This window comes from Mesoplodon bidens (genome assembly GCF_964165515.1).
Source record: "Mesoplodon bidens genome assembly, chromosome: 5".
Classification (NCBI taxonomy): domain Eukaryota; kingdom Metazoa; phylum Chordata; class Mammalia; order Artiodactyla; family Ziphiidae; genus Mesoplodon; species Mesoplodon bidens.
In genome coordinates, this window is record NC_138161.1 from 112,436,245 (window position 1) to 112,451,751 (window position 15,507).

Genomic DNA, 15,507 nt, shown 5'->3' on the forward strand with positions numbered 1-15,507 from the left:
CCTTTGCTGGTCATGTTAACTTGCTGGTATCTACCAGGCTTCTCCACTTTCAAGTTACCATTTTTCTCTTTTAATTAATTCCCTTTTTAATTAGTAAGTATTTGGGGGGGAAAGTACTATATCAATAACTTATTTCTTATCATACCTTCATTTTATTAATTCATGCATTTAAATCTGTATTGACTCACAGATTGCATTTTATTCAGCGGGTATTACCATTACTATCATTATTTATTTGGCTATTTAAGTTGCCCCAGATTTAGCCAAAGGGAGGGAGCCCTTCAGGCTGGTTCCTGTGTCCTTTTGGCTGTCCTATCTTTTTAACAATTTCCTTGCTTTCTAGCACAAGATATTCTAGGCTCATCTTCACTTTCTTTGCCCCAGCCCTGGAATTAATCATTTCTCCAAGGAGCTCTTGTTTCTTTTAGTGCAGTGAGGTATTTAGAGACTAAAGTCTGGGGGCTAGGGACTTCCCTGGTGGCACAGTGGTTAAGAATCCGCCTGCCAATGCAGGGGACGGGTTTGAGCCATGGTCCGGGAAGACCCCACATGCTGCAGAGCAGCTGAGCCCATGTGCCACAACCACTGAGCCTGCGCTCTAGAGCCTGCGAGCCACAACTACTGAGCCTGCATGCCACAACTTCTGAAGCCCATGCACCTAGATTCCGTGCTCTGCAACAAGGGAACCCACCTCAACGAGCAGCCCAAGCACCACAACAAAGAGTAACCCCCACCTGCCGCATCTAGAGACAGCCTGTGCACAGCAACAAAGACCCAGCGCAGCCAAAAATAAATAAATAAATTTATTAAAAAAATAAAGATAACAAAATAAAGTCTGGGTGCTAGATGTATTGTTCATTGCTGTTGGGATACAGCTGCTCCCCAGGCCTTTTGGTGGACAGAGCTAGGAAATATATGTGTGTATGTAATTTTATATATACTTGTACATGTGCATATATATAACCACGAGTTTGTACCAGTATCTTTGATTCCAGTTTAACACCAAATAATTCATTTTAGTTTTCTCCCTTCCCATATTTGTAACTCTTCTTTCGAGCAGTGAGAAATCTGGTTCTCTTTGTCCTTAATATGCTTGTTATTTGATCTGTCCACATCCTTTCCATCTTCATTCACCCCTACGCAGTTACCCTCCTCACCCACTTGGACTCTGACACAGCCCACCAGCTCACAACATGTCTCCCTCACTGTGATGCAAACCCTGTGCACATCTTTAGAATATAAATGCTTTCTTCCATGAAACTTTCTAATCTTTGTTCTTTTTCCTATCATTTATTGCCTCTTTATCATAAAACAGTCTGACACTGTTAATTTTGGGGGGAAATTTGTATATCCTACCCTTCTCTCCTCAGTTAAAGCTGCTAGAGGTCAGGCACTGTGTCATGGACTTCTTTGGTATCCTTTTCAGCACCAAGCACAATACCCAGTCAATTCTCACTTAAAAGAATGATTACATTGCATTGCAGCTGTGGTGATGCTTACTGGGTGTGGGTCATTGAATGACAGACTTTAGAAGAGTTTACACTTTGTCGTTTATTTTCTTGATAGCTTATTATAACTTAAATTTCCAAATGAATGTTATATTTAAACTTAATTGATGAAAAGAGTTGTTTTTAAAATGACTCCATTGTTGAAAAACACTTTTGGAACTCCTTTTAAAATTGCTTTTAGAGATAGTTTAATAGCCATCTAAGAAGTCAATTTCAGTATTTTACATCATACCTATGTTGACCTAGTCTTAACTAGTTTAGTCAACTGCCTTTACCAGACTTGGATCTGGGCAAGTTTTGGGTATTTCCAAAAATTGCATCTACTTGCAAAGTAAAAATTTGCCACCATCAAACATACTCAGAACCATGCACTTTCTTTGAAGATAGTTCCAGGAGAGAAGATCCAGAAATATTTAAGGTGAAGTAGCATAATGTAAAGTCTTTTTAGAAAACAACTTTGAGGGCTTCCCTGGTGGCACAGTGGTTGGGAGTCCACCTGCCAATGCAAGGGATGAGAGTTCAAGCCCTGGTCTGGGAGGATCCCACATGCCACGGTGTGGCTAAGCCTGTGCACTCTGTGGCTAAGCTGCTGAGCCTGCACTCTGGAGCCCACGAGCCACAACTGCTGAGCCCGCATGCCACAGCTACTGAGGCCTGCACACCTGGAGCCTGTGTTCCACAATGGGAGCGGCTACTACAATGAGAAGCCTGTGCACTGCAATGAGGAGTGGCCCCCATTCTCAGCAACTAGAGAAAGCCTGTGTGCAGCAGTGAGGACCCAACGCAGCCAGAATGAATGAATGAATGAATAAATAAATAAATAAATAAATAAAATTTATTTTAAAAAAAGAAAACAACTTTGAAGACGACACAGTCATTATAAACTTTTTTAAAGTTAGCTTTAATATGTTTGTTTTTTAAAATTGATTTCATTAGTTACCCCTTGTATTTGAGATATGAATCCTGCTTTTAAAGATGTCACCAGTTGTATAAAATCACTGTGACCATTTTCATCTCTGAGCAGAAGATCTGGGATAGGGATAATGAATAACAAACTTTTACTATGTCATTTCTATACAGTGTGCTTTTTTTTTTTTTTACAATGAGCATATATTGTTTTTATAATTTATTTTATTTATTTTTGGCTGCGTTGGGTCTTTGTTGCTGCGCGTGGGCTTTTTCTAGTTGCAGAGAGCGGGGGCTGCTCTTCGTTGTGGTGCGCGGACTTCTCATTGTGGTGGCTTCTCTTCTTGCAGAGCACGGACTCTAGGCACACGGGCTTCAGTAGTTGTGGCTCGTGGGCTCTAGAGCGCAGGCTCAGTAGTTGTGGCACGCAGGTTTAGTTGGTCTGCGGCATGTGGGATCTTCCCGGACCACAACTCGAACCTGTGTCCCCTGCATCGGCAGGCGGATTCTTAACCACTGCGCCACCAGGGAAGCCCTATTTTTATAATTTAAAACAACTAAAAATATTTGAGTTACGAAATTTAGCAAGTTGTAGAAAAAGTGACATGATTCATGGCTCTTTGACAGACATTTAACCTGAATTATAGGAGGATCCTAGAATCTACAGAAATGTTATTATTGATAGCTTGGCTTCAGGGGTCTGTGAATCCAAATTGTATGTAAAGCTGTATGTTACTTTGTTTTTTCCAGGAAGTGTCCATAGCTTTCATTAGATTTTTTAAAAGGTTCTAGACAAAAAGTCTAAGAACTACTACCACAGAGTGAAATTCTTTTAGAACATGAATAACTTAACCTGCTTTATATGAGATTAAAATATGCCCACATTCCAAATTGTCTTTTATAGCCAGCATTTTTAGTAAATTCTGCCATATTTTCCTACAGTTGAGGGAGAAGGCTCACATACTAGAATCTTACTGATCTGATTTTTTTCTTCTTTTCACTTTTTGAAGGTTTCTTGTTCTCCACAAGGTCTGAAGGTTTGGGTTCAGGATACTTCATATTTGTGTAGTCGGGCTGGGCAGGTCCTCCCCGTCAGTATTCAGATGAACGGCTGGATTCACGATGGAAACTTGCTCTGCCCATCATGTTGGGACTTCTGTGAGCTCTGTCCCCCAGAAACAGATCCTCCAACTACTAACTTGACCCGAGCTCTACCCCTAGGTGAGTAGTCTCTGTGGTTGGAGTACAGAGAAGGACTTTTCTTACAAGATGTTGAAAATTCCCTGCAAGGAAGCTCTAAAACAGGTTGTGCGTCTTCTCTTCTAATTGCAGTTATATGGGAAGATCGCCTTCCCTCCATGGTTAGAAATTGAAGGTAGGTAGACGTGACACCTCTCTTCAGTAAGAGTGAGGGTGAGGAAACTTTCTATATGTGAAGAACCTCTGACTTGCACAAAAACATTCATTGAAGGTTACAAAAAGTTAATGTTTCAGCCATTCATTTTGAAAGTAAGAGTAAAAATTCTGTTCATGAATACAAAAAGCAATTAAATATATTTTAGTTATATTATAACTAGGTGAGGTGAAGGAGTGGGAAAGTCACTGGAAGAGATGCTCAAAGAAGGGATTGACATGCCCACAAAGAAGAGAAAGGTGCAGGGAGATGCAAATATACACAGTGAGATAGAAAGACAAGCTGGCAAAGACAGTGGTTTTCACTGAGAGATATATTACTCATTCTGTGAGACTCCAGAGAGTAGGACTGAGAACAATGAATTAAAGTTGTAGGGAGACAGATTCCAGTAGAATCCTTTAGAACCAGGAGAGAAATAGAAGGGACTCTCTTGAGAAGGGTGCATTCCCTGTTGATGAAGATGTGCAAACTGAGGCTGATGACCCATTTCTAAGAGTTTTAAAAGCAGAACTCATGAACTCTCAATAAAGCTTTGACCTATGGTCTATGATATTTTAATTAAATGACCTATGAGATTTTATGACAGTTTTATATTTTGGAATAGGCCATGTTTCATTTTCTCAACTGGAGGTATTTTTTAAATGGAACTGTATAGCCCTTTGCTTGCTCCATGGTCTGGTTGAAAACAGAGGGCTACGTTCACTTTATAGCTCAAAGTTTCTTCACCTCTAAAATTTAATTCCCTTTCTTTCCCACATTCTGGGGCCTTTATCAAGACATGGGCTATAAGTAGAGGGTGGATTTGGGGAGATTAATACTTGTGTTAGGGGTGCCTAAGACCACCCCCAGATTTCATGACTCTCTAGTACTCAAAGGCCTCAGTCTCTAGTTGTACTTATGGCTAAGCTTGTTAAAGCAAAAAGATACAAAGCAGAATTAGCAAAGGGAAAGGGGACAGTGGGTGAAGTCTGGAAGAAACCACTTCCCAGACACCAGCTAAAGGCCGTCCTTGCAAACAGGACTTTCAAATGATGGCCATCTCAGGCCTGCTGTGTTAACTCTTTTCACTTAACTCCTGTGAGCCAGCTGAGTTTTCTGTAATAGTTATAATAGTAATTCACAATGAATTAAAAGATCTTAGGTCCTTTTGATATGGTATATAATAAATGTAGTGTTAAATCTTCTTAGTTAACTTTCATATGAAGTGATAGGATGACTTGATTTTGTTGTTATTGTTAAATTGCTTTGGCTAGAATTCAAGGGCTGCTAGTCTACAAATAGGTGGTTCTGATGGAGTTCCCATCCTCAGGCCTAATCTGAGAGTTAACTATAAGAAATATCATCATTTCAATGTCCAAGAGATGAGCATTGATTGAGCCATTAGCAGTTAGAGTTGAGTTAAAGAGAGAGTTACTCCAGCTGGTTCAGGAGTAAGAATCTTAGGAGTACAGTAAAAAAATGTGTAGAAATGAGGAGAAAGCCAGACTAGTTCAAGGAGCTGTGAAGTAATTAGTTCCTGTCCTTGGAGCATGGCAAAGACAAGTGAATCTGTTGAAAGGAGGTGGGGAGTAGAGATTGCAAATGACCCCACGTCCTCCACCAACCTGCGCCCTAGACTTGACTTCTTATCCAGCTCCCTGTTTGTAGTCACCCTTCTGATACTGTGGTACTATGTTGTGATTTCTTCCCCTGTTAACCAGTTCTATGAGGAAGCATGCTCAAAAAAGGATTGTAACCTCCGAATCACTACCACAGTTTTGAAAAATGTACAAAATATTACAAGAATAGATGCCTTTTAGAAAAAAAAAAAGGAATAGATACCTTTTAGGCATAGTTTCCATTAGTGAATATGAAAGATTTTTTTCTAAATTTTCTGATCTCTTCAGAGTGTGGAGGTTTTTTTGTTTGTATTTATTAAATGCTAGACACTTTGCTGAGTGCTTTATGTCTATATCATTATATTTAATCATCACAAAACCTAATGAGGTAGGAATTATCATTTTACACATGAGAAAACTAAGGTATAAAGAGATTAAGTGATATATTCACTGTCACAGCTGATGAGGTTCAGATCAAAACCCAGATCTGATCGTCTCTGATTCATTTTGAAACACGCTCTTTATATCTTTCCTTTTTAAAGAGTACTATCACAGAAAGTGCAGTGTTTTTGAAAGACAATAAGTGTTCCAGAGCAGCCATTAATATTTTAATAGCTTGTTAAATGTTAGTACCAACAGTAGATAAACAACAGTTAGTTCAGTTCTCCTCCTGTTTCCTTTGTGCCAAATTGAGAATCGGGAGATAAAGGGATATGCCTGTGTTATTAGTGACTCCAGGGTCTATTCCTTATTCCAAGCAAGACCACTCTAGCTGATGTTGTAGGCCAGAACTTATCCACTAGACCTTTCTGGGGCAATGGAAATGTTCTATAATTTGTACTGTCCCATACAATAGTCATTAGCCACATGTGACTATTAAACATGTGAAATGTGGCTAGTGTGACGGAGGAGCTAAATATTTCATCTCATTTTGGTTAATTTAAATTTAAATAGCACATATAGCTAATGGCCGCCATATTGGACATTGCAGCTCTAGGTCAGAAGTTCTCAAACTTTAGCATGCATCAGAATCATGTTAAAACACAGATTGCTACGACTCACCCCCAGAGTTTCTGATTCAGAAGATCTGGGTTGGAGCCTGAGAAGTTCCCAGGTGATGCTGATGTTGTTGACCCAGGTACCATACTTTGAGAAGGATTGATTTTTCTAACATTTAACGATTGCCAGCTGGTTCCATTGGGGAAGAATATAAGTTCTCCGTGGTTTACTTGTATTACATACAGTGAAATAATTTTTTAAAATACTTATTCCACACTGTATAGTTCTCAGAAGAACAAGCTCCAGTGCCTTAACATTATCATTTTATTAATTCTATAGCTGAAAAACCAGTCCTTTTTTTCTTACCTTTTAAGCAAGTCAGACTTGAAGCTTGGTTGGTTCTCTGTTGGTCAAAATAGTAGAAAGGACAACTCATCCTGAAATAAAGTCAGATTGACCTGGTCTCTTGACTGCTAAAAAATGTACTCCATTCTGAGAATTGTTTAGGGGAAATAGTTTTAGCTGTTAGAACAACTCTTAGATAAATTAAAATATACTCCTACTGCCCAAAACTCATAGAATCTTCTGCTGTTTCCAAATCAAGCCTGGGGTGATATGGATAGATGGGTAGATATTTAGAGATTGGGGAACGTATGTCCTGTTTTGCCTGGGACAGTCCACGTGCCTATTGTCCTGGGATTACTAATAATTCCCTTGTGTTAAAATTATCAAAGAGAACAATTTAGTTGATCAAAGCAAATTTTATTTCACACAGGCAGTCTCTACTCTCAGGAATCCAGAGAACTGTAAAATAAGGGAAAAGGGCTACAAGCAGGAAACAAGGAAGAAGTACTCAGCTTAGGTTGATGGGCCGGGATTAAGTATCTAACCTTATTTAGAAAGATCAAGGAACAAAGAAATAACTATAGAGCCCACATTGGCTTGGCGGTTGGAGATTGGCTGACTGGATATTCTGTGGTTCTGGTCAAGTGGAGCATTTACACAAACATGAAAGTTATCTAAGTTTTAATTTGCTGATGTGGCACCATGGGCAGGTGAGGCTCCATCTTGAGACTAGAAATTTATTTCAACGCTTATCTCAAAATGTCCTGATATGCGATGATAAATTATACGGTCACCCTACTTAGAAGGGACAAGGTAGAATAGAAGAAGAGAGTCCAGCATCCCATGTCAGAATAGCCAAGAATTTCATTTACTTTCCTGTGTAGCATCTTTAGCTTTGCCAGGATACTACCCTGTCTTTTCTTGGGTGCTGATTTTGAACCTTGATATGGTAGATACATCTTCTTTTCTCCTACATAAATATTTTCTTCTTTTTCTATAAATATAAAAAAAGACTTTGCATATATGGATTTCAGGAAGTCACTCTTGATTCTACTCTTCAAGGTAGTCCTTCTTCACCTTTTAATAATTACCTCTACTACTCCTCTGTCAACATTTTAGTTGGTATAATTTTTTCCAAAAATGTCTATGGAAAGTCAATTTTTTGTTTTCAACCCTAGATCTCTGTTCCTGTTCCTCTAGCCTGGTGGTTACCCTTTGGCTTCTGCTAGGCAATCTATTTCCTCTGCTGGCTGGATTTCTTCTGTGCGTATGGCATTAGGAATGGAAAAGTGAATTCTGAAGACATTCCTTTGTGTCATGTTCCTCTGAACAAAGCACAAAATCTGGGCGAGTGCCAGCCTATGCAGATGGCAGAAGTGGCATTCCTGACTTTGGCTTGGAAGTGTTGACCACAATCAGATCTTGAAGCAGAGCTTCACAGCAGTCATTCCTCATCAGCAACCCAACAGCCTCAAAGTTTGCAGAAGGAGGAGGAATTCCAAATCACCAAGTCTCTTTATTTTTCAGGATAAATACTCTTCTTGAAGTTTTCCTTTGAAAATGGGATAATAGGTGAAAATTTCAGTTATTACATACCTCAGCATTTTCATTAACCTAAAACAATGGGAAAAATTCATCACTGCTGCAATAATTTAAAGAACAGCTAATCATTGCAAGGTTATAAGTTGTGGACCCTGTCCTCAAAAGTATAAATTGTCCTTTGACTTACAGAAAATAACTTGAATTGGGATTTCTACATCACTATTATACCTATTTTGAATTTAATGACTGTATATGGTACACCTAAATCATTGTTCTCATTGTTTTTTTTTAAATTATGTTTTGCTAAATCTTATGATTTAACCATGCTAGACTTTTCAAACCAGCTGTGTGGCAGTTTCCTGCTGAACCATTAGGTGTTGGTAGCTGTATCTGTACTCATTGATCTTCAGAGAGTAGCTTCCAGTTGTATTCTCCATTAGTTTAATAATGACTTGAAAAACTGGGAAGCAGAGAGAGAAAAATACTCTGCCCTGTGAAAACATTGAAGAAATGCAAATAAAAGAAAACCTAATTGTATGTTTTTCAGATAATAGTTATGACAACTGCAATCCAACAAAAATAGAACTTTCCTTTTTGACCAATGAAGATAAAAAGAAATTCTGGTATAGACAGGTATGCAGTTATTTTCAAGTGGGTTGAGGAGTTGTTACAGAAGAATTTGACTATCTGAAAATTATTTTATGTGTAAGAAGAAAAGATATAAGTCAAAACAAGATGGTCTGAATTGTTTATAGCAAAGTGTAGGTTTGGTGTAGGGCCTATCCAATAGGGTCCACTTTACCACACAGGGTATGGCTTAGTCCACAGAAGTCAGAAGGTTGCCTTTGCTTTAAAAGGAGGTAATGTCCTTTACCTCTTGTATTTGACACTCTTTCTGTCACCCATAGATTCTGGTCCCCAGAAGCAATTCTGCTCTTGTACTAGAGCTGACCAACCCAAATTAGTAAACCCAATTTGAAAATCTTTAATGATGAATGATGCCCAGTTTTTCTCTCTAAAGCTAATGAAGTCCTGTGGCATTAGAAACATAGCCCTTGGACATGCATTCATTCATTCATTCATTCACTGGTTGGCCCTTTAATTCAGCATACAGTTATTGAGCACTCAGTTTAAGAAATTGTGCTAAGTGAACAAACAGCATAATTACTAAGGAGTAATTCCAACTTATTGTTTGGCACTGGAGCCAAACAGCAACTCCAGCATAGAGGAAAGTCACCTTTTTTTAAAAAATACATACATTTAAAATACTTATTTGCCTACAATCTTAAATTGGAGGTATTTGTCATTGTGAAAAGCTAGGGGTCTCTAGCATAGCCAGCCTCAGCTGAAGAAAATCTAATACCAATGGTGTTTCTGCCTACGTTCTGCATACTTTAAATCATGAAAAGTCAGAGAAAAATGTAGAGTATATTTTTAAAGAAAGTTATAAAAATCTAAACTTATATACCCAATGTGATTATGAATCATCCTGCAAAGTTGTATAAAGAATTTCACCAAAAATAATATGGATTCATAATATATTTGAGACTCACAGTGATAGGTTCAATTATATTTTGACTGTTGTGCAGTAATGCCATTTAGGTAGTATTGTTTCTGAGCATGGTGCTTTTTATACTTGAAATATATTTTTGCTTTATTTTTTATTGATATAATTATATTTGCACTAATGACTTTCTGAAGAAAATATTATTGATGACGTTTTTTCTATATATTTGTTAAGCTTGGAATCTGGTAGCCCAGTGTTTTCTCTGCACAAATGTAGAACCTGGTAAAGTATGGTGTTAAGAAATCTTGAGTTTTTGAGGGTAACTAACAGTGCTGGTGTCTTCCTTCCTCTTCAACAAGTCTTGAAAGTGGTTGCTTATCACTGATTCTGCATAGTATACTCAGTGAAGATTTAGAAGGCCACTGAACCTGTAAGAAGTTTTAAGAGGCATGGTTTAGTCCTTTATAATATGATAAAATTCTAAAATAATATTCTAAAAAGAAGGATTTTTAAAATCTGAAATTTCAGTGCAGTATTAGCAGGCTAGAATTAAGGTTTGAACTGAAGAATTTGAGATGACCTAAATTTCAGTATCCTGTGGCAGGTAATGCCCTTTATGTTCACAAAACCAGTTCACTGAGAAAGAGACCATGCAGACTGCAGCCATGGTGGGAGTGAGGTGGGGCAGGGAAGGGGAATGGGGATAGCTGATTTGAGGATAGTAGACTGAAGTCCCTTTCTGACTCAAAAGGGTCAAGTGCTTATAAAAACTGACTACCTCAGTTTTCAGTTCAGACTTAGGTTCATTCTGATAGTATTAAGGTCCCAATGTCAAAATTAAGTGAATTTGTCTCTCAGGTTTTCAAGAACAGAATTTACAGGAAGGAAGCAAAAGCCATGTCGCTAGACTTGAGCTGATAGCTTTAAAGAAACTGGAAAGCAGTTAGGTAGTCTTAATGTAGATCCCTCTGTATTCTCCTGAAAAACATCCTTTTCCCTTACTTATTTCTTAAGGATACTTATTTTTGTTAGGATCAACTAGGCATTCTAAAAATGTTATAAATTATGCTTAAGATTAGTTTCAGCCTAATATGTTGGTTTAGAGTTTAGAGTTTATCAATATTTGAAAGTGAAACATTAATGAAGTTTAAATAGTTTTAGGAAGATACATAAATAAGTATACCAGAGTATTCCATACAATTTTATCAATATTCTCTTCAATATTAGAAGACTCACTGATTGAGACCATCTGAAAATGACTAGATGCTTTCTCAGAATCTTTCCAGCTCTAATATTCTGTGACTAATATTCATGAATATTCAGAATATTCTAATATTCTGCATGACTAATTCATGCAGAATTGCTAGGTCACTGCTGGCTCTGACCCGCCTCCTGGAGTATGCCAGCTTACACACCATGCTCATCGCAGTGTCCTGTGCTCAGTGCCTTAGCGCTGTCCTTGTCCTTGGACACTGAATGGAGAGAGAAGAGCCCGTTTCTGAGGGCATTTGTGTAGTCCTGGCAGGAGGAGGTGGACTTAAGTCACAGCCCCACAGACCTGTTTCACAGTTGGCACCAGTCATCCGTGCCATGTCCCTGCAGCCCAAGAGGACTAACATATTTTAATAAAGTCTGTGCTACTCGTTCTGAAGAAATAACTTACCTGAAGGGATGACCTTTTTTTTTTTTTTTTTGATACATTTAGTCAGGGTTGGGGAGGGAGTGGTGAATTATTTTCTTTTTGTTTACATTTTTAGTAAATAAAATAGATTTAAGAACTAATCTTTATTTATGGTATTTAACTTTAAGTGTAATATATTACTTAGAAAAAACACAGCTTTAATAAAAATGGAAACTAATCTGCATCTTGTCTTTACTTAATTAAATCCATCAATTTTTTTAAACCTGGATGAGGAATACAAACACAGCCATGCACTTATATGGGGACAATGAGGTGTTTATTATGAAGCATAATTCAATTTTTACTTTAACTGGAGTAAAATTGTCCTACTTAAAGAATAGGGACAGGTCTTACGTAAAGCTACAGGGAATAACCCTCCTCAAATAGTTAAGCAGGAAAGACAGCCGACTAAAACAATTCAGGGCAGCCATCTCTGGCTGAAGATTATTCCTGTCCCATTTGTTGTGTGCTGTGGGCCAGGAGTCTCACGGCAGGACGGCTGTGCACATTCAAGTACCACACTCTATTTGGTAGCGGCAAGTAAATTGTGGCTGTGGAGTGTGGAGCGTGATTCTTCCTCATAAACTGACTGTAGTTTGAGAGAACGTACCCAGGGCGTGCCTTCACCATGTGCACTCAGAGCCATCCTGCCCGGTGCCTGGAGCCAAGCACTGTGAAATGAACTGAGCACAGCCTCTGTGACCTACTTGCTGAGCTGAGATCTTTGTGGGAAATTCTAATGATAATATTTAAATTTTTTAACATTTTAAATATTTCATCTAAGTAGCTAAAACTATGTACAATAAATTACTTCAAGTAGTTGAATAAATTCAATATTATTTGTACGGTATACTGAAGACAAAGCATCTATGTCTCATACATTACCTGTTTATACTACCTTTTGGTATGTTCATGGAATATATCTTATTTAATAGGCGTCAATACATAAATGAGTCTTTTGTCAACAACTCTCTGGTAGATACGTTGAAATGGAGCAGTTTATTTAAATCAGCTTGTTAGTGTTCCGCCAGAAGTTTGTTCCTTAATGTTTGAAATAAACTGGACATATTTGGAGATAGAAGTCCAAATACACCATCTGATGTTCTGGTAGATGACCAATACCATTCTCTTTTTTTTTTTCTTTTAATAAATTTATTTATTTATTTATTTATTTATTTTAGGCTGTGTTGGGTTTTCGTTGCTGTGCATGGTCTTCCTCTAGTTGCAGTGAGCGGGGGCTACTCTTTGTTGTGGTGTGTGGGCTTCTCATTGCGGTGGCTTCTCGTTGCGGAGCATGGGCTATAGGCGCGTGGGCTTCAGTAGTTGTGGCACGCGGGCTCAGTAGTTGTGGCTCGCGAGTTCTAGAGCGAAGGCTCAGTAATTGTGGTGCATGGGCTTAGTTGCTCCGTGGCATGTGGGATCTTCCCAGACCAGGGCTCGAACCCGTGTCCGCTGCATTGGCAGGTGGACTCTTAACCACTATGCCACCAGGGAAGTCCCCATTCTCACTTTATATGTATAGAAATGGTTTTTTCTGCCTATAGACCTTAGTATATCTTAGATTCGATGCCATTTTAACACTCAGTGCCACTAACAATTTTTTCAATTTCAACAGAAACAGTAACTCAACTTTCTGACATTGTCTCATTTGAAAATATTCAAATCACAATATCTGAACATCTCCTGGCTCACCCCTCACCCTACCCCATTAGGTCTCCTGATGACATTTTAAGAAGGCTACAGGTTGACTGAAAGAGATTTCACATGTGCTTACACACATGGGTGCTTATTAGTGTTTATATAGTGAAGGCTTTGATATATTTGGTTGAGGGTCTGAAAATTTAATAGAAGTGAGGTAGCTACAGAGAATAGAGCAAATGTCGTGTGCCTCAGCACAGCTTGCCAGACCAGCCCCAGAGCCTTGAATCTTAACAGAGGTCAGATAAAACAGGTTATGCCACTGTTCTAAAATGATTTGGTTAGTTGTAAAGCTTTATGCTTGTTACTAAGTAAATAAAATGTGTAAAATCTGCATTTCTTACAATAGGTTTGACAGAGGAGTAAAGAGGGAGCCCGTAAGTTCTATATAGGTGTTAAATAATCTTTAAGGATAAGCATCAAGGTGATGAAGATAAAAGTGAAGAAGGGAAATATCTGAGGCAAATCAGTCCTCAGCCTGACTGAGGTGAGTCTGTGGCTTTGCCACTCTGGGATTTTGCCCCAGAACCCCAGCACCAGCAGTGTGCCCCATGCTGGATCTCCACAGATGGGGATTTTTCCTCCTTTTTTTTTTCTAACTTGTCCTCTCACAGCTGCTCTCCACCTCAGGCTCTGACCATTCCTCCTCCTGTCTCCCCGTTACCATTTCAAAGCAGCCTAGTTTTCTGAAGTATATATGCATATCTATTTGGTGGTATTATTAACTGGGGGTGGTGGTGAGGGGGTCTTACCCCTCCATCATTTCTCAAGGATTGATTTGGAGGGAGGGAGCCAGCAGTTCTCACTAATTTATTAATTTGGCAGAAACTCCCCTCCCCCTACAGTTCGCTCCTGCTGTTTTATAATTTTCATACCACCATTCAATTCCAGGTCGGGAATGACAATGCCTGGTGTGGCTGCCATGCACTGTGGCCCAGGAGCATGGTGGTGAAAATGAGCAGACTGGAGTCTATTGAGCTGAGGAACCGCAGCAGGTCAGCTCCAGGGAGGGCAGGCACCGGTCCGGGTGTGGCATTCAGCTGCTAAAAGTAAGCCAAAGGCATAGATCTAGAACTTATTAGTGCCCAGAGGAAGAAACAGATAGTGAAGGTAAGTCTAAATACAAGGGAGAATGAAGGCCTAAGAATTGGGTACTAAGAAATGAGTCAGAGACGAGGGAAACAGAAAGGGCCATGGGAGCAAGAGTGTGCATGCACAGTGACCAGACCTTGTAGTGCTGGATGGGGAGGGCCTGCCTTTTGTACTTGCCTCCAGGGTGTAAGTGCACTTGAGAGTGCCTTCTGACACTTAGCACAGTGGAGATACTGAATCTAGTGACTGAACATTGAAGAAGTATTTGTTGCGTACTTACTATATTCAACGTGTATTTAGCACCAACTGTGGCAGGCACTCTGCTGGGCCATAGGAACAGACAGATACTGTCTTTGTCCTGGAGTCAGTGAAGGAGGGGGACAATTAAGCAATTATTTACGGTAAAGTTTAGACTTGAAATTGATGGGATAATACATATAGCATGCTGATAAGAAAGAGTGGAGAGAGCAAAGGCTTAAGATAAAAGACAGATGCCCAATCAAGTCAGGCTCTGAGAGATTAGAAGGTGGGAGCAGAACACGAGGAAAGCACCGCACCTTCCACTGTGAGTAGGACATAGAGTGAAGCGGGAGCACGTTTGTTAGGTTTGGTGGCTGTCGCTGAGTTCCCAGTCCTGAAAGGGAAGTCACCATTGTCTCAGGTGAATAGGGTCTGAGATCTGAAGAGCACAGTTGGCCCTGGCCCTCCCTCCATATATGCATAAATTCTATCCCCAGTTGGTTGAATCGTGTATACGGAACTGCAGATGCAGACGGCCTACTGTATTCTGCCATTTTATATAAAGGACTTGAGCCTCCACAGATTGTGGTATCTGCAGGGGATCCTGGAACCAATCCTCCTGCAGATACTGAGGGATGAATGTATTAAAGGTTTAAGCTTCTGTAAACAGATATGTTTTGGTGATGACTGTTCTGGGTCTGTTTTCCCTGGAAGGCAGTGTGTACCTTTTCAATCCATAGATCCAAATCTAAAAATTTCAAATAATTTTTTTTCAATTTTACCTTAATTTACTGTTTTCAGTTTTACTCTTTAGGAATGTCAGTTATATATAAGCTTCTCCTCAATTACTATCACTTTTTCTCTAATCCTTTTTTTTTTATTTTTATTGGGTTATAGTTGATTTACAATGTTGTATTAGTTTCAGGTGTACAGCAAAGTGAATCAGTCATATATATCCATCCATTCTTTTTCAGATT

At 39.1% G+C, this 15,507-nt stretch overlaps 1 protein-coding gene across 4 annotated transcripts in view; it reads left to right on the forward strand.

Annotated features, from left to right (window-relative positions):
• Positions 1-12,352, forward strand: part of LMLN (leishmanolysin like peptidase) — a gene marked incomplete at its 5' end in the record, with an annotated part of 79,298 nt that extends 66,946 nt beyond the window's left edge. For all 4 annotated transcript variants that reach the window (XM_081236091.1, XM_081236092.1, XM_081236094.1 and 1 more), the window contains 2 exons: positions 3,425-3,635; positions 7,949-12,352. In XM_081236091.1, the coding sequence (XP_081092217.1) occupies positions 3,425-3,635; positions 7,949-8,049 (312 nt within the window). In that variant the 3' untranslated portion in view covers positions 8,050-12,352. The remainder of the gene's footprint in view (positions 1-3,424; positions 3,636-7,948) is intronic.
• Between the last annotated feature and the right edge of the window lie 3,155 nt (positions 12,353-15,507).